The sequence below is a fragment of the Euprymna scolopes genome, chromosome 32 (assembly GCF_053919585.1).
Source record: "Euprymna scolopes isolate OS-2025 chromosome 32, ASM5391958v1, whole genome shotgun sequence".
Lineage (NCBI taxonomy): Eukaryota > Metazoa > Mollusca > Cephalopoda > Sepiida > Sepiolidae > Euprymna > Euprymna scolopes.
The window spans coordinates 10223812-10249208 of NC_136513.1; the positions used below are offsets into that span (position 1 = coordinate 10223812).

Sequence of the window (25397 nt, forward strand, 5' to 3'; positions counted from 1 at the left end):
TGTGCATGGGTGTGACTCAGTGGCTAAGAAGTGAGGGTGGAAATTTGTATGTTTTGGTTCCAATTCTAGCAGATGGCACCCATATATATATATATATATATTAGTTTTGATCTCACTACTATATATTAGATTCAATATAATAATCGATAGAGAATGTCTATAATAATAAATATGTAAACTGTATAAATTTAAATATCATATTTAAGCATATCTTATAACCGGGTGAACTGCTAGTTTTTAATTAAAAATCATGTTTTAATAAAGAAAATAAACACTTAGAAAACTGTAGTAAATAAATGAAAACTTCTGTGGAAAAATAGCCACTATCTTTTATAAACAAGTCAATAAAATAATTAGCTAAGGAAGAACTAGAAAATTATGAATTAAAAGTTATCGCCTTCTCTAGCTAGACTCTTTTGTGATTTGTTCATAAAGATGGCGACTATATGTACAACCAGACAAGTTTTCATTGTGATATTTCAGATGTATGATGGAACTTTATAATTAGATGTTTTATTAAAACATTGAAAGAATACATGAAAATTCTTGGTTTAGTAGATGTAGAACAGTTGAGGTAGCAAGTTCAGTTCACATGGGAAGGCAAAGAAAAGTTGGGTGGAAGCGATAAAGATGAATTTTAGAGAAAGAGGGATGATTATGATTAAAAACCTGGCCAGAGATACATTAGTTTGAAAGTCAATTTCTTCAAGCCGTCCAATACTTGCCTGCATGTAAAAAAGATATTAAACTGAATATGATGGTTTAAGTGGCTAAAACTCATTCCTCTTTAAATAAGTCATGTGACTAAAATAAGATTGTGATGATCCCGAGCAATGTTGAGTTGATAAGGCAAGTTTAGAAATATAATTATTTAATTTTCTCTTTTTCACCCCAAACAATCACTTGCATGTAAGGGGCTACTATTTGGTATCATGTCTAACAGAGAACTGTGGGAAGTTGAGCAGCAAATTGTCTGGTCACATTACTTCTGCAGGTTAGTACAGTCAAGGAAACAGGAAATAGGGACGCAATTCCAAAATCTAGCGGTCTGGAAGAATCTCTTTCCAGCATCTAGTGAAGAGATGGGATTTTGTTGCTTATCAGGTTAGTCGGAAGTAAGTATGTTCAAGTGGGTGTAAGTGGTACAAGTTCATTAGAGTTCATTAGAACACATTCCATTAAAGCACTTGCAAAAAAAACACAGATGCAGCATTGCGGCGATGAGACAGAGGTTGGAGCTTGGTCAATAGTGAAGGTCTTATTAGATTTGAGATTCGTTTTTGGATACTGTAGGTTGAGGAAAATATTTCATGTTAAAATAATAATGTTATGCTAGTATTTAATCAAAAACAACAACTATTCTTAAAAATAAAAACCATGATTATCTGTGACCTTCTGGAAAACCTTTGGGTTTCGTCAAAATACCAATCCTTTGGGCTTGATCAAAATACCAATCCTTTGGGTTTGGTCAAAATACCAATCCTTTAGGTTTGGTCAAAATGCCAATCCTTTAGGTTTGAATGGAAAAATTCTTTGACAGGTTCCAACTTCATCAAAAGACTATTGTGAAGTGGGGAAACATATATATGAAGAAATAAAATGCATAAAAACGATTTTATAGTTCAACAATATAAAATGATTTATATAACAATTTTACAACTGAAGGAATTACAATTACTCTCTGCTATTGGCGTCTGGTCTCAGGAGAAGATAGTCTAGGGAAGATTAAGCATGCTTCAAGTGTTTCTTGGCAAGGGAAATAATTTTAGGGTACAAAAGAGTTTTCTGTCTTTAAATATAGAAATATTAACAGGCCGCTTGTAAAATATGCATAACTATTATATTTTAATCAATGCAAAAACTGAGACGTGTGCATGCAAGTATAATGTTTTATTTAAACAGTTCACTTCTTATAAATAACAAAAAATATATACTCAAGCTGAGATCGAAACCAAAACCTAAAGACAGTGAGTCAAGTACGATAACCATTAGACCAGCTTGATACAATATTTACAAAGTGTTTTCAAACCTACTTATTCTTAACATAAAGAAGCTGTCATGTTTCACGACCATGCATGCGCATTCGTGAAACTGTTCACAAACGGATAAAGATCTGATGACCCCCCCACCAACTTTTCAATTTTCATTCCTTAGCAGCCCTGTTTTTCCGGATGAAAACCGATCAAAAAGTTTTCCACATGTCTGAATACCCTATATACCAAATTTCAAAATTTTGTTGGGTTTATAGGTTGAGAAGTATCCTCATACACACACACACACACACACACACACACACACACACACACACACACACACACACACACACACACATTCTAACTTATATATATATATAAATATATATATATATATATATATATATATAAAGAGAGAGAGAGAGATTTAAAAGTATTAACAGATGACTTTATATCCAGCTAACAGATTCAAATTGGTGACTTTTCATAATGTGTCGCATTGATCAGATTAGGCCATAGTCAGATGGAACAACATATTGACTATATACTGGATATGACAAAACTTCCATACAATACAACATATTGACTATATACTGAATATGACAAAGCTTCCATACAATACAACATATTGACTATATACTGGATATGACAAAACTTCCATACAATACAACATATTGACTATATACTGGATATGACAAAGCTTCCATACAATACAACATATTGACTATATACTGAATATGACAAAACTTCCATACAATACAACATATTGACTATATACTGAATATGACAAAACTTCTGTACAATACAACATATTGACTATATACTGAATATGACAAAACTTCCATACAATACAACATATTGACTATATACTGAATATGACAAAACTTCTGTACAATACAACATATTGACTATATACTGAATATGACAAAGCTTCCATACAATACAACATATTGACTATATACTGAATATGACAAAGCTTCCATACAATACAACATATTGACTATATACTGAATATGACAAAACTTCCATACAATACAACATATTGACTATATACTGAATATGACAAAGCTTCCATACAATACAGCATATTGACTATATACTGAATATGACAAAACTTCCATACAATACAACATATTGACTATATACTGAATATGACAAAACTTCTGTACAATACAACATATTGACTATATACTGAATATGACAAAGCTTCCATACAATACAACATATTGACTATATACTGGATATGACAAACTTCCGTACAATACAACATATTGACTATATACTGGATATGACAAAGCTTCCATACAATACAACATATTGACTATATACTGAATATGACAAACCTTCTGTACAATACAACATATTGACTATATACTGAATATGACAAACTTCCATACAATACAACATATTGACTATATACTGGATATGACAAAACTTCCATACAATACAACATATTGACTATATACTGAATATGACAAACTTCTGTACAATACAACATATTGACTATATACTGGATATGACAAAACTTCCGTACAATACAACATATTGACTATATACTGGATATGACAAACTTCCATACAATACAACATATTGACTATATACTGAATATGACAAAGCTTCCATACAATACAACATATTGACTATATACTGAATATGACAAAACTTCCATACAATACAACAAATTGACTATATACTGGATATGACAAACTTCCATACAATACAACAGATTGACTATATACTGGATATGACAAACTTCCGTACAATACAACATATTGACTATATACTGGATATGACAAAACTTCCAGACAATACAACATATACAGTTATATCTCATAGGATTAGCAAATCTCTCGACGGAGGCAACCTTTCTAGGGCAATTGCTCTTGACATATCTAAGGCCTTTGATAGGGTATGGCATAAAGGTTTACTTCATAAGATCTCTAGCTATGGTATAGCTGGAAATGTCTTCTCAATTATTAAATCATTTCTTTCTGATAGGTTCATAATAGTAGTTGAGGGGCAAAAATCAGAAGCTCACAGTATTAATGCCGGTGTCCCTCAGGGGTCCATCCTGGGCCCAACTCTTTTCCTGATCTACATTAATGATCTTCCAAATCACATCCTTACATCATTTGTAGACATTTCTGCTGACGACACTACCATTTATGGTAGCACATCTAAGACAGTAAACGACCAAGTTCTCTCCAATTCTCTCTCCTCTGATCTTGAGCATGTAGTACAATGGGGAAAGGAGTGGCTGGTTACTTTTAATGCATCTAAAACCAAGCTTCTCTCTTTACATAATCAACATTCTGATCCACATATGGCATCAATTGAAATGAATGGCTCTCGTCTTCAGGAGGCCTCAAGTTTTGTCAAGCTTCTGGGCTTGACCATTACTCCTGATCTTAAATGGAACACGTACATCAAATCTGTTGCCAAGGTTGCTGGAAAAATGGTGGGATCTTTCTATCGATCCAGTAGATATCTCACTGCTGATGCAATTCTCTATCTATATAAGAGCCAGGTACGTCCAAGGATGGAATACTGTTGCCACATCTGGGCAGGAGCTGCTAGAAAGGACTTGTCCTGCCTTGATAGAGTTCAAAATAGACTTCGTAGCCTCGTAGGAGATGTCCTTTTCTCCTCCTTACAACCTCTATCTCACAGAAGAGATGTTGCGAGTTTGTCTCTGATGTATCGTTATTTTCATGGAAAGTGTTCGACTGAGCTTCAATCTATGGTCCCCCCTCGCAAAACTTTCACAAGAAACACTTGTCTAGCTGTAAACACTATCAATAATTCCCCCCACTCTTTATCTGTGCCTAAACCTAAACGTAGATTCCATGAACAAAGCTTTTTTATTAGAACTGCACGCCTGTGGGATTGTCTTCCGTTTTCCTGCTTTCCGGCTGACTACAATATGGTTGTGTTCAAGTCTAACGTAAATAAGTTCTTGATGAGCCGTTCCATATAAGTTATCAAATTTAACAAATTTTCATTACTAATGATTATTATATTGTCCAATTTCTACTGTACACTCTTTAACCCTTATCCTTGAGTGGCCTCTTGGCCTTGATAATGAGTTGATACCTATGAAAAAAAAAAAAAAGAAAAAGTCCAATGTGAACAAGTTCTAATTGAATCGTCCCCCTAAGTAATCCAAGTTTCAAAATTCCCACTGTTTACTGTGCTAAAATCACAATGACTAATGTATACCTATTAACCCTTATCCTCGAGTGGCCTCTGGGCCTTGATAAGTGGTGACACCCTTGTAAAAAAAAAACAAAAAAAACATATTGACTATATACTGGATATGACAAAACTTCTGTACAGTACAACATATTGACTATATACTGAATATGACAAAACTTCTGTACAATACAGCATATTGACTATATACTGGATATGACAAAACTTCCATACAATACAACATATTGACTATATACTGGATATGACACAGCTTCTGTACAATACAGGATATTGACTATATACTGGATATGACAAAACTTCCATACAATACAACATATTGACTATATACTGGATATGACAAAGCTTCCATACAATACAACATATTGACTATATACTGGATATGAAAAAACTTCCATACAATACAACATAGTTACTATATACTGAATATGACAAAACTTCCATGCAATACAACATATTGACTATATACTGGATATGACAAAACTTCTGTAAAATACAACATATTGACTGTATACTGAATATGACAAAACTTCTGTACAATACAACATATTGACTATATACTGGATATGACAAAACTTCCATACAATACAACATATTGACTATATACTGGATATGACAAAACCTCTGTACAATACAGTATATTGACTATATACTGAATATGACAAAACTTCCATACAATACAACATATTGACTATATACTGGATATGACAAAACTTCTGTACAATACAGCATATTGACTATATACTGGATATGACAAAACTTCCATACAATACAACATATTGACTATATACTGGATATGACAAACTTCCATACAATACAACATATTTACTATATACTTAATAGGACAAAACTTTCATACAATACAACATATTGACTATATACTGGATATGACAAAACTTCCATACAATACAACATATTGACTATATACTGAATATGACAAAACTTCCATGCACTACAACATATTTACTATATACTGGATACGACAAAACTTCCATGCAATACAACATATTGACTATATACTGGATATGACAAAACTTCTATACAATACAACATATTGACTATATACTGGATATGACAAAGCTTCCATACAATACAACATATTGACTATATACTGTATATGACAAACTTCCGTACAATACAACATATTGACTATATACTGAATATGACAAAACTTCCGTACAATACAACATATTGACTATATACTGAATATGACAAAACTTCCATGCAATACAACATATTGACTATATACTGGATATGACAAAACTTCCATACAATACAACATATTGACTATATATTGAATATGACAAGGCTTCCATACAATACAACATATTGACTATATACTGGATATGACAAACTTCCGTACAATACAACATATTGACTATATACTGGATATGACAAAACTTCCGTACAATACAACATATTGACTATATACTGGATATGACAAAGCTTCCGTACAATACAACATATTGACTATATACTGGATATGACAAACTTCCGTACAATACAAGATATTGATTATATACTGGATATGACAAAACTTCCGTACAATACAACATATTGACTATATACTGAATTTGACAAAACTTTCATGCAATACAACATATTGACTATATACTGGATATGACAAAACTTCCATACAATACAACATATTGACTATATATTGAATATGACAAAACTTCCATACAATACAACATATTGACTATATACTGGATATGACAAAACTTCCATACAATACAACATATTGACTATATATTGAATATGACAAAACTTCCATACAATACAACATATTGACTATATACTGGATATGACAAAGCTTCCATACAATACAACATATTGACTATATACTGGATATGACAAAACTTCCGTACAATACAACATATTGACTATATACTGGATATGACAAAACTTCCATACAATACAACATATTGACTATATATTGAATATGACAAAACTTCCATACAATACAACATATTGACTATATACTGAATATGACAAAACTTCCATACAATACAACATATTGACTATATACTGGATATGACAAAGCTTCCATACAATACAACATATTGACTATATACTGGATATGACAAACTTCCGTACAATACAACATATTGACTATATACTGGATATGACAAACTTCCGTACAATAGAACATATTGACTATATACTGGATATGACAAAACTTCCGTACAATACAACATATTGACTATATACTGGATATGACAAACTTCCGTACAATACAACATATTGACTATATATTGAATATGACAAAACTTCCATACAATACAACATATTGACTATATACTGGATATGACAAAGCTTCCATTCAATACAACATATTGACTATATATTGAATATGACAAAACTTCCGTACAATACAACATATTGACTATATACTGGATATGACAAAAGTTCCGTACAATACAACATATTTACTATATACTGGATATGACAAACTTCCGTACAATACAACATATTGACTATATATTGAATATGACAAAGCTTCCGTACAATACAACATATTGACTATATACTGAATATGACAAAACTTCCGTACAATACAACATATTGACTATATACTGAATATGACAAAACTTCCGTACAATACAACATATTGACTATATACTGGATATGACAAACTTCCGTACAATACAACATATTGACTATATACTGGATATGACAAAACTTCCGTACAATACAACATATTGACTATATACTGAATATGACAAAACTTCCATGCAATACAACATATTGACTATATACTGAATATGACAAAACTTCCATACAATACAACATATTGACTATATATTGAATATGACAAAGCTTCCATACAATACAACATATTGACTATATACTGGATATGACAAACTTCCGTACAATACAACATATTGACTATATACTGGATATGACAAAACTTCCGTACAATACAACATATTGACTATATACTGGATATTACAAAACTTCCGTACAATACAACATATTGACTATATACTGAATATGACAAACTTCTGTACAATACAACATATTGACTATATACTGGATATGACAAAGCTTCCATACAATACAACATATTGACTATATATTGAATATGACAAGGCTTCCATACAATACAACATATTGACTATATACTGGATATGACAAACTTCCGTACAATACAACATATTGATTATATACTGGATATGACAAAACTTCCGTACAATACAACATATTGACTATATACTGGATATGACAAAACTTCTGTACAATACAGCATATTGACTATATACTGGATATGACAAAACTTCCATACAATACAACATATTGACTATATACTGAATATGACAAACTTCTGTACAATACAACATATTGACTATATACTGGATATGACAAAACTTCCGTACAATACAACATATTGACTATATACTGAATATGACAAACTTCTGTACAATACAACATATTGACTATATACTGGATATGACAAACTTCCATACAATACAAGATATTGATTATATACTGGATATGACAAAACTTCCGTACAATACCACATATTGACTATATACTGAATTTGACAAAACTTTCATGCAATACAACATATTGACTATATACTGGATATGACAAAATTCCATACAATACAACATATTGACTATATATTGAATATGACAAAACTTCCATACAATACAACATATTGACTATATACTGGATATGACAAAACTTCCATACAATACAACATATTGACTATATATTGAATATGACAAAACTTCCATACAATACAACATATTGACTATATACTGGATATGACAAAGCTTCCATACAATACAACATATTGACTATATACTGGATATGACAAAACTTCCGTACAATACAACATATTGACTATATACTGGATATGACAAAACTTCCATACAATACAACATATTGACTATATATTGAATATGATAAAACTTCCATACAATACAACATATTGACTATATACTGAATATGACAAAACTTCCATACAATACAACATATTGACTATATACTGGATATGACAAAGCTTCCATACAATACAACAGATTGACTATATACTGGATATGACAAACTTCCATACAATACAGCAGATTGACTATATACTGGATATGACAAACTTCCGTACAATAGAACATATTGACTATATACTGGATATGACAAAACTTCCGTACAATACAACATATTGACTATATACTGGATATGACAAACTTCCGTACAATACAACATATTGACTATATACTGAATATGACAAAACTTCCATACAATACAACATATTGACTATATACTGGATATGACAAAGCTTCCATTCAATACAACATATTGACTATATATTGAATATGACAAAACTTCCGTACAATACAACATATTGACTATATACTGGATATGACAAAACTTCCGTACAATACAACATATTTACTATATACTGGATATGACAAACTTCCGTACAATACAACATATTGACTATATATTGAATATGACAAAGCTTCCGTACAATACAACATATTGACTATATACTTAATATGACAAAACTTCCATGCAATACAACATATTGACTATATACTGAATATGACAAAACTTCCATACAATACAACATATTGACTATATATTGAATATGACAAAGCTTCCATACAATACAACATATTGACTATATACTGGATATGACAAACTTCCGTACAATACAACATATTGACTATATACTGGATATGACAAAACTTCTGTACAATACAACATATTGACTATATACTGGATATTACAAAACTTCCGTACAATACAACATATTGACTATATACTGAATATGACAAACTTCTGTACAATACAACATATTGACTATATACTGGATATGACAAAACTTCCATACAATACAACATATTGACTATATATTGAATATGACAAGGCTTCCATACAATACAACATATTGACTATATACTGGATATGACAAAACTTCCGTACAATACAACATATTGACTATATACTGGATATGACAAACTTCCGTACAATACAACATATTGATTATATACTGGATATGACAAAACTTCCGTACAATACAACATATTGACTATATACTGGATATGACAAAACTTCTGTACAATACAGCATATTGACTATATACTGGATATGACAAAACTTCCATACAATACAACATATTGACTATATACTGAATATGACAAACTTCTGTACAATACAACATATTGACTACATACTGGATATGACAAAACTTCTGTACAATACAACATATTGACTATATACTGGATATGACAAAACATCTGTACAATACAACATATTGACTATATACTGGATATGACAAAACTTCCGTACAATACAACATATTGACTATATACTGGATATGACAAAACTTCTGTACAATACAACATATTGACTATATACTGGATATGACAAAACATCTGTACAATACAACATATTGACTATATACTGGATATGACAAAACTTCCGTACAATACAACATATTGACTATATACTGGATATGACAAAACTTCTGTACAATACAACATATTGACTATATACTGGATATGACAAAACTTCCGTACAATACAACATATTGACTATATACTGGATATGACAAAACTTCTGTACAATACAACATATTGACTATATACTGGATATGACAAAACTTCTGTACAATACAACATATTGACTATATACTGGATATGACAAAACTTCTGTACAATACAACATATTGACTATATACTGGATATGACAAAACTTCTGTACAATACAACATATTGACTATATACTGAATATGACAAAACTTCTGTACAATACAGCATATTGACTATATACTGGATATGACAAAACTTCTGTACAATACAACATATTGACTATATACTGGATATGACAAAACTTCTGTACAATACAACGGTTTTAATATGGTATTTTTACCCCTGCCCCCTCCATCCCCCAAAGCTCTACTTATTTCTATTGGCATTTTATCTTTACAGACAAGTGGAGACCCTGTATCTGTGTTTGCTTTTGATGTAAAAAATGCCACGAGTACACAGGTAAGACTTTTTTCTTTTTAATAACAATATTCTGATTGGCTGATGCTGACAGGCATGTCTCTATAGGAACGGAGCTTGTCGCTTCATATTTTGCAATGTTTATGTGCATAGCACAAAGCTTTCGAGCAGGCAGCCTGATGCTTTCAGAGTGACGTTGAGGTTGCTGTCTGGGCTAACATGATGCAGAACCCAAAATTACATCACTAAAGAGAACTTTTGATGCATCTGAAAATGTATTTTATGGTCGAGAGAGACAATATGATTCTCTGTATTTTTTAAAAGCAGAGAATTACATTCTTCAGAAAAGAATTCAACAAAATTTATAAGAAAGGATCATCATCATCATATGCACTTTATCATCTTTATTTTCCTTGGTTAGAGGTTTGGCATTCTCTGCCATTCTAAGCTCCAAGCTTGGCTTTGTTGAGGATCAGTTCCATTATTAAAATATGATACTATCGACCCCCTTCCCCAGTGTTTAGAATTTTTTAAAAAGAGAAAAAACTATAACAAAGTAGAGGAAATAAGTTTATCAGCAGAACAAAGTTTATAGGGAGTGATTTAAATAGAAATATAATAGAAAAGAAGTTATTCACCAAGAAACACAAAGAAAGCTGAAACAGGATTGTTAATCAAGATGTGGCAGTGATTGGGACAAAAGACTGGACAATAAAGGTCAATATATTTAGAGACAGATAGGGGTTTGGCATTTTCTGTCAGCCTGCAATCCTAGGTTCCAAGCTTAGTTTTCTTGAGGATCAGTTCAATTGTTGAAGCTCCATGTTGATGTGTGATACTATCGATGCATCCCCAAAGTGTTTGGAATTACAATAAAAAGAAAGGAAAAAAGTTTATCAGGAAAATAAAGACTGCAGACTGCATTGGATTAGTGACAGTTAATTACAGTTTGGAGTTAAGTATAGTGAATACAATCAAATGCAAGTTGTGGTTCAGAGTAGATCGAGATGAGTTGACATGAACTGACGAACGTGGCCTTGACAGAGAACATAGTGGACCTTAGCATTTAGAAGGTTGTTTCCTATAATGGTGTCCCACACGCACCCAGAACCTAACCGATATATACAGAATGTGTTAGTCTTTTATTTCTCTTAAGTTTGTATTTTAAGTTATTTTTTTTTTTTTATTCTGGTGAGTCACTGCACAACTGTTGGCAGCCGCCAATATGAAAGACAACAAAACAGGCCAGAAGAGAAGATGAAAGAGAAGAATATCACGTGGGGTCAGCAATTGTTATCGAGTGGGGGAGTATGTGATCGCACACCAATGATTTGACCTTATAACTCTATAAGACCAAATGAGAGAGAAAAAAAATTAACTGAAAAGTGTTCATAAGTGGCTTGCATCCAAATTTTCTTGACTCTTTCCACTTTCTTCCAGTTTTTCATCTCAAGATCTCTGCATGTTTGTTATCAAAGAATTTCTCCTTTCAATGTAGCCAAGCTAACATAGCTGAATGACCATTGTAACAGATAAAAAAAATAGCGCTGAAAGTAGCATTGGCCAACTATCATCATACATATATTTTTATTTAGCGTAATTCTTCTTCATCAGTGGTTTTAACTTTTTATTTTGTCCGAGGTACTTTTTTTTTGTACATGGGGGGGGGTCACCACTTATCAAGGCCCAGAGGCCACTCAGGGATAAGGGTTATTGCATGTACAGTAATAAATGAGATAGTATTGTAATAATCATTAGTATTGGAAATTTGATAGAGTGTCTAACTTAAGGGGGCAGTTTGTCAGGAATTTGTTTATGTTGGATTTGAAGATATCCAAGTTGTAGTCAGGTGGGAAACAGGCGAACGGAAGAGAGTTCCACAATTGTGCACTTCTGAGAAAGAAGCTCTGCTCATGGAATCTACGTTTGGATTTAGGCACAGATAAAGAGTGGGGAAAATTATTGACAGTAGTTTCAGCCAGACGGGTGTTTCTCGTGAAAGATTGGCGAGGGGAGATGAGAGATTAGAGCTCAGACGAGCACTTGCCATGGAAATAACGACAAAACAAAGACAGGCTCGCAAGATCTCTTCTGTGAGAGAGAGGCTGCAGGGAAGAGAAAAGGGCATCCCCACCAAACCACAAAGTCTATTTTGTACTCTGTCAAGGCAGGATAGGCTGTTTTTAGCAGCTCCTGCCCAGATGTGGCAGCAGTACTCCATTCTTGGACGTACTTGGCTTTTATACAGATAGAGAATTGCATCAGTAGTGAGATATCTTCTGGAGCGGTAGAAGGATCCCACCATTTTCCCAGCGTCCCTGGCAACAGATTTGATGTACGTGTTCCATTTCAGATTTTCCCCAGGAAAGGCAACTGATCTATAAAAATTTTGCCTCACTTAATTGTAAATGTCTTCTAAAGCAAATTCAAATAACTGCAAAAACAAGAATTAATCTTAGTGAACGTGTTGTGCATGGAATGACTTATATTAGACGTCATATGAGTCGGACGATTATGAAACTATTAAATCAGTCAAATCTAAATTTGTGCAGCTTGAATGTTGGAAACTTACGACGAAGGTCAGCAGAGATTGTTGAATTTCTTGGGAGAAGATGTATTGAAGGATGCCATGTTCAAGAAACCTGATTGAGAGGTAAATCTGTGAGTTGAGGTAGCAGGTCAGTTGGAAGGAAGATCTGGGAGGAAATGATAAGGAAGGATTGCAGAGAAAGAGCAATAAATAATGACCTGGTCAGAGATAGGCTAGTTTGGAAACTAATTTTTAAAAGCAATTGAACCCATGCCAGCATGATGATGATAATGTATTTAGATTGAATATGATGATGATGATGATGTATTCCCGTGTGTGTGTGTATTCTGTACATATATACACGTCTATGTAACGAGTGTCTTATTGAATGTGCATCTTTTCTTCATACATGTATTTATGTGTGGTCGTCTAGTTTTCAAAATGTTATCCTTTGCCAGACAAAGGACACATACCTTTAACAAAAGGGAAAAATACCAATCTATGTGGTTACAACATTTGACCAATTAGGGAGCATAGTTGGCCCGTCTTTGATCTTGTTGAACGGAAAGCTGCAACAAAAATTCTACCATGAACAGCAAGCCTCGGGTTTCTTTTCAGCAACCTTTATTCTAGAATGTTGTTCCTATCTTGGAAAGGTTGAATGCTGATACAGTCCTGTCTGCATCTTAATTATCGATTTTGCCCCTGCTGGATGCCATCTTGTCTGTCAATCATCTCTCTCAGCCGCCTGTTACAGACTCCAACTAACTTTCCAAGGTGTCTCTAAACTCTATGTCATGTATCTACGTAACCAAGGATCCTTGCCTGGTCTTTTGTCACGTATCTTTGTTCATTAAAACTAAACATTCCAATCCTATATTATTATTAAACATCCTTCTAAACATTTTATTGTTTTATATATTTCTGGCTTAATTATTTCTACATTAAATTGCAGTGCTATTTCAAAACATTCTTCTGCAATCAAAACGCTTTGTTATTTCCATAACATTGTCACCGGTTCAAATATCAGTCACTCACCTTTCTACTTGGGACATCTGACGTTTCCCAGGCCATAATATGATATTTAAACTGAATCCAATGATGATGATGTATTTAAATTGAATGATGTAATTAAATTGAATATAATAATGTACTTAAACTAAATATGATGATTATGATGATGATGATGTAGTCTGTTAAATATCTGCTCGCTTTATAGTGTTATAAATGGAAAGACAAGCATACAAAAGAATGACAAACTAATCCAAATAAGAATACATTTAGTTTTATTGTCAACGCGTACCTTGAAATAATAACCAAAATAAAAGATTAAATATGATATGTCTTTTCTCTTTGTTTGGCCTTGTAGGTCAAGGTTAGTAGTAATTCTGTGTTCCATAGAAGTGAGGTCAACAATTTAGTGTTTCTTTTTCTATCACCATGTGAATTTCTGTGTTTGCAAATTTGTAGTAATTTCTTTTTACATGCCTGTCGACTGTTGGTTTGTGAGCATTTTTAGTCACGTGCTTACTTTGTGGCATGTTTGAAAATCTGTAAGACTAAAAGCTGGATGCTGAGGCATTTGGTTTTTATATGAAAAATTAGCTCCCCAGTATTGAATGCAAAATATTTAAACAGCTTTTTTTTTTTATATATATTGCAGAGGTGTATATTTTCTATGTTTCTGATTGTCTGAAAATAAATTTTTATCAAGATTCTTATTGAATCAAGGTTTTATATTTTTTTCCAAATATTTGTTTCTGTTGCTTATTAAACAACGGTTCTATAGGATGAAAGAATTTAACTTATGAAAATAAGCTTGTATCTTTGTTTTTTATCCTCTACTCTATTTTGAATTATCTGAGTTCTGGTTAGATTGAAATGAAGAGAGCGTGGATTCTGATGGCTGATCTGTCTTAGGTATGGAGAAAAGAGAGGCAGATTCTAATTTTTTCTTCTTTTTTAAAAATATGCTCACTGACTCTGTCACTTGACTTTTAAATTCATTTATTATTATGTTGTTGTGTCTCTGACCTGATGTTTGTATCCTGTATCAATCTTGTATTGCTTTCTTCTTTGTATTCTAACCAATCTTGCACAGTGCAGCAGCAGCTTTTAGTGTTTTATTTTATACATTAAATATTAAGTATTTGCAAAATAAATAGCCGATGGTAAAATATGTATAAACATTTAGTCACCCTCCCTTAACTTAAAAATTCACCAAAAATCAGGAAATTAACCAATTGTAATGAAATTTTCAGTATTTATCAAATAATGATCACTGAATATAAGGAACCCATTATTTTTTTTTTTTAATCTTGGTGAAAATGTATCATTTGGATTAAACAAAAAAACACTTTTACTAAAGTTATGGTTTTCAGTAGTAAAAAAAAAAAAAAATGAATCGATTTATTTTTGCTTTTTTATAAAAATAAAACACTGAAAATTGTAACAATTACAAAAAAATTATTTTTTTCAAGAACATTATGAAAAACCCCCTAAAGTCCGTATTAAGGAAATCAATATAACTAAAAGAAAAATTAATTTTTAGAATTAACGATATTACCATTGAATTAAGCATTGTTTAGTTAATATTTTCACATAAAGAAGTTATAATTGCAAAAAGTATTTCTCTTTTTTTTTTTTAGAGGTCTACAGTTTTAGTGTAATTTTTATATGTAGGATTCTAATATTTTCATTGCATGGATGATCGTGTAATATAAAAACATAATTTTTATATAATCTTAAAAAATAAAATAAAATTGAAAACATTTAAAAGCAGGAACTCAGAAAAATAATGTATGGATGCACGACTTTAAAGAAAAGCAGGAAACCAGTCGGTTTTGTCTCTCCCCCTCTCTCCCTCCAACCACCTGAAATCATTTTCAGGTACACCTGTAGAAGGTTTTATGTGCTTCCTTACTTTTTTGAATTTTGCCATGTTTTATTTGGCATTAATAAACAAACCTCGTTGCTACAGTGGGAATATTTTTGGATAATTGTTACCTTTTTTTAGCAAAAGTTAAGTCCATTTATTTTATTAATTCATTATCTTAGGACTTTAAATTAATAATTTACTTGGAAATAATTCCAGAAAATTTTAATAATTTACTTGGAAATAATTCCAGAAAATTTTAATAATTTACTTGGAAATAATTCCAGAAAAATTTAAACACAATCTATTTCATAATGCATTTTTTACGTGAAATGTAGGGTTTTTCAGATTTGCGATAAAATTTTTCCATGCATTTTTTATTTCATACACTTTTTTTTGAGAGAGAGATTAACTTAGGCTATAGTCTTTCATACACAATTAAGAAGTAATCAAAAATTTAAAAGAATATTATGATCAGCCGACATTCAAAACCATGCCTCTTACCAAGTCAGCCATTAAAATGTATGTATCTAAATAATATGTATTCAGGTAAGATGTTCTTGTTCAGGCAAAATTTTATCAAATAACATTGTTTTTGGTTGAATTCTTTTCAATTTTCTGTATAGTCCATTTAGTATTTCAATCAAATTGTATATACGTTTCATTGATTTCTTATTTTATTTTTTCTTTATTTCATTTTTGTGAATATTTTGATTTGATTCATCAATTCATCATCAGATCAAATAACATTTATCAAAATGTATTTTCAGCCATTTCATCAATATCTTTCATTGTGCATAAAGTGTGAATTTTATTTTTCAAAGTATTAAATGTGGTTGTGTTGTAGAGGACTGTATAATATAGGGGAATGTGAATCGTGTATATATTTATGAGTTTCTATTATCGTCTACTGTATGATTGATTGTATATGGGTGGATATACGTATGTATATATGTGTGACCACTTATCTAAAGTTTGTTGTGTGTGTATATACATTATAATACAGTTCATGACGCAACTAATAGTATACATAAATACCTTTACAACACAAAGGACGAATAACACTTATTTGGGGTTTCAACATCTGGCCAATCGGGAACATATCTGGTCCATATTTAGTCTTATCTTGAGGGAATAGTTACAATGGAAATTCTTTCCAAGAACGACAGAGCCTCAGATTTTGTTTTTGGCGACTTTCTATTCTAGAGTGTTTTTTTCCCTTTTGAAAAGTTGCAATGCTGGTCCTAGATTCCTACATTTGATAGGCGTTGGACCCCTTAGTCCCCCGAGTGCTTTGAGCCATCAAGACTGGTCGGCTCCTCAACTCTAACTCCTTCAAGCTCTGAACACTAACTTCCACGTATCTCAAATAGACCGTCTCCCTCTTTAAATTATGTCATTAGTATATGTCACTGAGATAATCACCTGATGTTTTTACATGCCATTATTCCAAAGTTTTCAACTGAATTGTTATAACATTTTTCAGTTCACATTTCTGGTAACTATTAAATGTAAATAAATATCGAAATATTCTGATTATTTTAAAACATATTTTAGTTTGAATTATCATAATCGTCGACTAGCACCCCTTTGGTATTGCCCAGTCAATATCTAACAATGTGTTCAGTGTGTATTTTCTTAAAAGTCAAAGCAAAAACAAAAAAAAAAACAGAATTCGAAGTATCTGCAGAGAAGCAGTCCTTTTGTTATATTGCGAGCAGTTGTAGGGAATGTATGTATAAATCTGCTTGCTATGTTTTTTGTGCATACGAATGTATATGTTCTTATCTGTTGGTTTTTCTGTACCTTAGTGATACATGCTTGTTGAAATGTTTACCATGTTCAATAACAAAATACAATTTCTCTGTGTTTACAAAACAAGTTTATTATGACAACCAGGCATTACTTGTGGAGATAGAGAGATGTGAGTGGGTTTGGCGTAGCAGTTGGTGACAGAATGCAATCACACATGCATCTGGTCTGTGTTGATTCATCTCTCCTTTCTGATCGGTTGACCCGAAACAATCCGTTTTTATTGTCTTCCATGAATTGGAAATTTCCATTGTCCTTTTGTTTAGGATTGACGTCACACACCAATCAATTTATGAGGCGTATTTACATCATTGTTTCGTTTGCTATTCATTTGGAAAACTGGTGTATTCCAGGATCGTCTGATTGCAAAACCCTGACACTACTCGGCCATAATCCAACACTCTGTTTTATAAATTGGAAGTTCTTGGAATGAAACTCTGCTCATGGATATTCTGTTTGATATTAGGCACATGGAAGAAGAAAGTAAAGTTCTTTGCAGTTGTAGTAGAAAGATGGGTTCCTACTGTGAATGTATTACAAGGAAGAACTAGAGATTTGGAGCTCAGTCGAGCATCTTTCAGGGAAATAATGTTGGAATAAAGAAAGACTAGCAACGTCTTTTCTGTAAGAATTGGACTATGAAAACAGAGATTCTGCTCCAGAAGATGTTGAAATCAATTTTGTACTCTATTTCAATATGAAGGCACGCTCTTCAAATACAAAGAAAGTGACCGTATATACAGATCTGTAGCCTCCAGAGCCATGCCTGGATGGCAAACATATAGGTGTGGACAGTTTGAAACCTGACGGACAACATTTAAACCAAATACAGAAATTATATCTGGCCATTGTGTCTACAGTCTCTGAAGTTGGGCAAGGAATTAGATCCAAATTATCATTGCTGAAAGTTGATTAAGCCCACTTCCGGCAAAAACAAATTCAGGTATAAGTAAGAAAGAAAGAAAGAGTACCCCTGATGTTTTTATCTACTAACTAGCATTGGTGCCCGGCGTTGCCCGGGTGTTTGGAAGTGTGTGTTGAGCAAAAAAAAAAAAAAAAAAAAAAAAAAGTGGTAGTAGGAAGGCAGGCTTGAACCCGTACCGCGAAGGGAGAAAAGAACGGAACAAAAAAATGAAAAAAATGGGACGTCTTTGCTGTTACGATCACCGCCAAACCAGAAGTGACGTAGGTTTAAATTAAGGCTAGACAATCGAAAAGAGGGGATGACTTTCGAAAATATCGGTGAAAAAAAGCGACCCCACCCTGTAGAAAAGTGTGCAGTTCAAGGGTGAAGGAATGAATGATTTTAGCCAATTTTTCGGTATTTGTCGTCTGACGTGTCGAGTTTCAAAACGATACTGATCTTGTAAAAATCCGTCGCCTCTGTCGAAAGTTTTGGGCAAACATACATACATACATTTATATATTGGTACCTCAAATCTTCGACTCAAACCGATTAAAAAGCTTGTCCTATCTCTGAATACCCTTTATGTAAAATTTCAAATGTTTAGACCAGAAATTGGCTGAGTAATTTGGTAGAGACTGCAGAGGTAAAATTTTTTTTAACTTTGACCCCTATTATAACCCCTTAACATTTATTGTTTTGGGCTCAAATCAAATTAAGTTAGATCCATGTCCAAAGAATCTATATAAAAAATATAATTGTTTAGACCCAAAATTGTTGGAGGAATTTGGTAGAGTTCTCAAAGGTCAAATCGTTTAACTTTGACCTCTTAACAGCCAAATTTCTGGCCGAAAACGGATTACAAAGATTTTCCCAAATCTCCATACCCTGTATAACTAATTTCGAGTCTGTAGACTTAAAATTGACAGAGTTATTGTGTCAGGAAATGTACACAGACAGACAGACAGACAGACAGACACACACACACACACACACACACACACACACACACACACACACACACACACACACACACTTTCACTTTTATAGATATATAGATTATGTATCCCTGTTTTTTCTAAAATCAAAACCCCTGTTTTAAAAAAAACAGTTATTATCTATTATATAATGGACAGTTGTGTGTACATGTGTATGTAGCTAAAAGTCAGATACTACACAAGATACATCAATAAAGCTGCTATATTCTTTTTCTGCATTGCCTCAAACAAAATATCGATAGATTTTTTTTTTCTTTCTTTTTTTGTAACATTCATTCTTTTGGGAATCAACAGGGACAAGTTTATTCCAGCAGGAACGGCGACATTAAAAGTGAATTTTATTTTATTTTTTCCTTCTCCTAACTTGGTTCATGAATAAAAGAGGAAATCATTAGAGAGATATGCATCGATAAAGGAGGATGAATGGATAACTATTGTCATAATAATAAACAATAATACATGATATTTAGGACAGTAGAAAGTGGACGTTGGGTTTACTTTTGATAGCCTTGTAATTCTTGCTTGCCTTATTTTATCTTTTAGTCCTCACATTTCGTGAGCAATGTTTCTAACAAAGGGGGAAGAATTGCTGTTTTTTTGGTTGGAATATATCCATCTAACACTTATCATTGTCTAGTTTGTGACTGTGAAGTGGTATTTTTTTCTTTTTAGCTCCTTACATCAAGTGGCTTTATGTCTTATCCCCCCAACATAAATTAGCTGAACACTTTATTGCAGTTTCATGGTATTGAGAGAGAGAGAGAGAGAGAGAGAGAGAGAGATTCAAAATAAAGATGTTACACACATTTTTTAACTCTTCTGTTTTGTTGTTTATGCATCTTGAATCTTTATTGAGATTAAATTTGAAAAAAAAAAAAACAGAAAAAGAAAAAAAAATCGTAAGTTAACTGTAAGCAAGCATAAATAAAACATAAATGCAATTGTCATTCAATGTATTTTGTATTTTTAAAGTTCATGTGATTAAATAGAAACTTACTCATAAATATTGATAAAGTATGAGACAATCTGACGTGTCAATGTTCTTCTTGCGACAGCATAGCTTTGATAATTACGCATTGAATTATCTCTATATACAGTTAGGTATGATGAGAATAATGGAAATAGTAATTTGATGAAAGAGAGATAAATTAAAAAGAAAACAAACCAAGTCGCACGTCCATCAACGTTTTGTCTTTATTGTAAGACTTCTTCTGGATGAATGAATTGAAGAAAATAAAATACCAGTACAACATTTGAAAATGTATTAGTTGTAATGAAAAATATGAATTTGTTCTATTTCAGAACAAAAATGTTGTTGGAAATTTTAAAAAAAAGTTAAAGAGAGTAAGTTTTTTTTTTTTTAACGTCATATAGCTGTTAATATATTTAAAAAGATATGATGTAATTTTTATTTTTGGAATAAATGTGGCCATTATAATTCAAATATGGATGTGTCACTGAAATGAAAAGAGTGTATTTTTGTTATATAATTCATTGACTGATTATATGTAATAATTATTATCGGTAGTGTTTTCTATGGTGGCAGAAAATTAACGTGTGTCTGAAATTAAATTATGTTCTTTTAATAGAAGTTTACTTATTAATGGCGATACATTATAAAAACCTGCATGTTGTTTGTTGTATGTGCTGATTGATGACGTCTGTTTCTGAACTGATGCAGATTATGCAGACGATATTTCTTTGTTTGCGAATAACACTGCTGATCCGCAAACACTGTTATGCAAGCTAGAAAAGTCTGCAGATGACATTGGTCTCCACATTAATGCAGATAAGACAAAGTTTATAACTTTCAATGTGGAAGGAGAGATCAGGGTTCTGGTTGGAACAACATTGAAAAAAGTCGCTGAGTTTACGTATCTGGGTAGCAACATCGTTTCCACAGAGAGAGATATCGAAATTCGAATCTCAAAAGCATGGTCCACATTCGATGGGCTACGTTCAGTATGTCTTCAAGGCTAATTGACAAACAAATATAAAAAGGCAGTTCTTCAGGGTATTGGTTGAGTCTGTTCTTGTTTACGGTTCTACAGCCTGGACACTTACCAAAAGATTGGAAAGAAAACTAAACTGCACATACACCCGTGTGCTAAGAACAGTATTAAATATATTTTGGCAAAATCATTCCACGAAGCAGCAACTTTATGGCAACCTACCTGCCATATCTAATACCACCAGGAAGAGACTCCTACGATTTGCCGGTCACTGTCTAAGGAGCAAGCATGATTGGTGAGTGATGTATTACTATGGACTCCATGACATGGACGTGCAAGCAAAGGACGACCTAGATCCACGTACATCCAGCAAATGGCACATGATGCCAACTGTGAACCTGAAGATCTGAGGCAGCTGATGGAAGACAGGAAACTTTGGAGAGGAAGAGTCACATTGGTCCGGGCAAGGAGCTCGTCCTGATGATGATGCATGTTGTTTAATTGTGCTTGAATTTGCGATAAGTGCTGATTCAAGAAATCTCAGTCATGGTTTATTTGAAATAAATTTGACAATTTTTGCTTGTTTGAAATCAAAAGTATGATTATGATGCAATGAATGAGAGCGTAATGCATTCAGAGAATTGCTATTTCTTATATCTCTTTTATGTTCATTGGGCTTTTTCTCTCATCTCTGTTGGGTTTCACCAACGTATATATGATAGCAATTTTGGCACAGAACAGTGTATGCTTTCATTGGAATGCACACACACGCACACACACACAGACACGCATATATATATACATACAAGAATATACACATGCATGAATAACCATCTTTATGTATAGGTACACAAACAAACACAAGTATATGTAAATACAAATATATATCAGTGTGACCAAGGGGGGGAGGACTATATAAAAAAAGAAAGATCTCGTGAGAGATGAGATAACAATCAAGATCTCGTGAGAGATGTGAATAATGTCTATGATCATGTGCAAGGTGTAAAGGATGCCTGAGAAGAAGATCACGTGGGTGATGTCACGGCTGCCACAGCAAAGAAATAAATGTTCTTTCTAAAAGGAACAAGCAAGTCTTGGTCTCTTTTGTGACTGAAACTGCACACAATGTGCGTTTGTCAGCAGACAATATTACAGTGGGGTAGAATAGTTTCTACACAGTTCAAGTCAGGAAAGCAGACAGACAAGACGTGTGTGATAATGTAGAACTTTTCCTTTAGACTCTGTCCACTCCTCTATTATTTTACGGCTAGGTAAGAAAATTAAGTAAGAAGCAATTAATTTTACCTTCTCTTTTAGTCTATTTTTTATATTTTTATAGTTATTAAAATATTTTAGCTCCATAAAAAAATAGTTGACCTCGCCTCCCATACAGAATATATGGCTTTCGAATCGTAAGCTGCTTTAACCATTTCTGGAATAGGAAAGTAAATATATGTAGATGTTCGTACAACCAACTTAAAAAGGATTTTGTTTAAGAAAATTCCAAAACAAAATTGGAAAATCTTATGGATTGTGAAAATAAAAAGTTTTGTGATCAAACAATATTTTTTGCAGGAATTTATTCCTATTTGAGTCGGGTAAATTCTTTCAAATTGAGAACAAATGGAGTCAAAAGTTTTGTTTTTTGTTTCTCTCACGAGGAAACAAATAAGTTTTCATTATCAAACAATATAAGCATTGTCTGGTCTTAAATATGCTATCTCCATTTATCAAGATTTCGTATGTATTATTATAAAGTCAATTCTCTATCGATTATTTCATATCATATTGTATCCAATGTCTAGTAGTGATTAAAAAAAAAAAAAAAAATTAGGACTTGGGTGCCATCAGCTAGAATCAAAACCAAAACCGATAGCAAAACTGCAGCATTAAAAGCTAATGACGTTACCACTGGACCATTGTCACTTTGATATGAAATCATCAAAAATAAACTAACATAAATGTACAAAATGTATAACAATTTTTGCATGCATATAAGATTAGTTTTAGTTAATTCACGCTTGGCAAGTTATGATTTCTTTCAATTTTTACTCTTTTTTTGACTCCTTAAAACGTATTTTAAACAGCTGCGTGCATGCAATGGCCCTGTTGTTTGAACAGCATCGATGACCATGGCTCTCCAAATTGTAAAACCATGGTAATCTCGGGAAGACAAGTAAAGACAGAAATTAGGATTTACTTTGAATTTGATCCATAGCGGTCAAACAGAAATTAGGTTTAACTTTGAATTTGATCCATAGTGATCAGAGATCAATTAATATTAATTTGGAATTTGATTCATAGCGATCAGACAGAAATTAGGATTAATTTGGAATTAAATCCATAGTGATGAGAGACCAATTAATATAAACTTGTAATTTGATCAATAGTTATCAGGCAGAAATTAATTTTAACTTAGAATTTGATCCCTAATGATCAGAAACCAATTAATATTAAATTGGAATTTCATTCATATTCATCAGACACTAGTTTTCCAAATTTAACCTGTGAAAACCCCAAATTCTTTCTTCACACGTATATATGACTATTCATTCTAAAGACTTTTCAAGTGATTAGCGGTGCACTGTGTGAAACATCACAGACTATCCCCAAATTCTCTCATCACTTCTGGTAAAAAGATCGATGGAGATGATATTTAAGATGTGGGCTAACTATATTTGGATTACAAGCTATTGAGATTGTCTAGAAGTTTTGTTACTTGGGTGATACAATTAGAGCACAGGAAGGAGCAGGTGCTAGTGTGATTGCAAGTGTTAACAATGGATGGAGTTAGTTCGGGGAACTGTTGCCATTACCACTCTCAGCTAAGGAATGAGTCTATCACACATAATGATGTATGGTAGTGAACCCTGACCATTGAGGATTGAGGAAATGCGTTGCATGGAGAGAAATGATATGAAATGAGTCTTAAAAATAAGCCTTGATCTAAAGAAGGATTAAATCTCAATTGTTTTAATTTTATTATTTTGTTTTTCATGGGGATGGGGAATCTCATAGGATGCTAGACAAGTAACCACAATTTCAGTTACTCTGAGATTTTTTTAAAGATTCTAACCATTTTTTTTTTTTTTTTTAGTGCAATTGTTTGTATTTCTTTTGCACTTGGTTCACCAGGTATATTCAACAGGTAGTTTTTGAAATTCTTTTTCATGAGTATGGTTGCTC

The 25397-nt window shown here is 32.5% G+C and overlaps 1 protein-coding gene across 3 annotated transcripts in view; it reads left to right on the forward strand.

The window, feature by feature from the left end:
- LOC145256224 (N-terminal kinase-like protein) overlaps nt 1-25397 on the forward strand; it is a 110887-nt gene that overhangs the window by 8082 nt on the left and 77408 nt on the right. For all 3 annotated transcript variants that reach the window (XM_080114844.1, XM_080114847.1, XM_080114845.1), the window contains exon 2: nt 11123-11182. In XM_080114844.1, coding sequence (XP_079970970.1) covers nt 11123-11182 — 60 coding nt within the window. The remainder of the gene's footprint in view (nt 1-11122; nt 11183-25397) is intronic.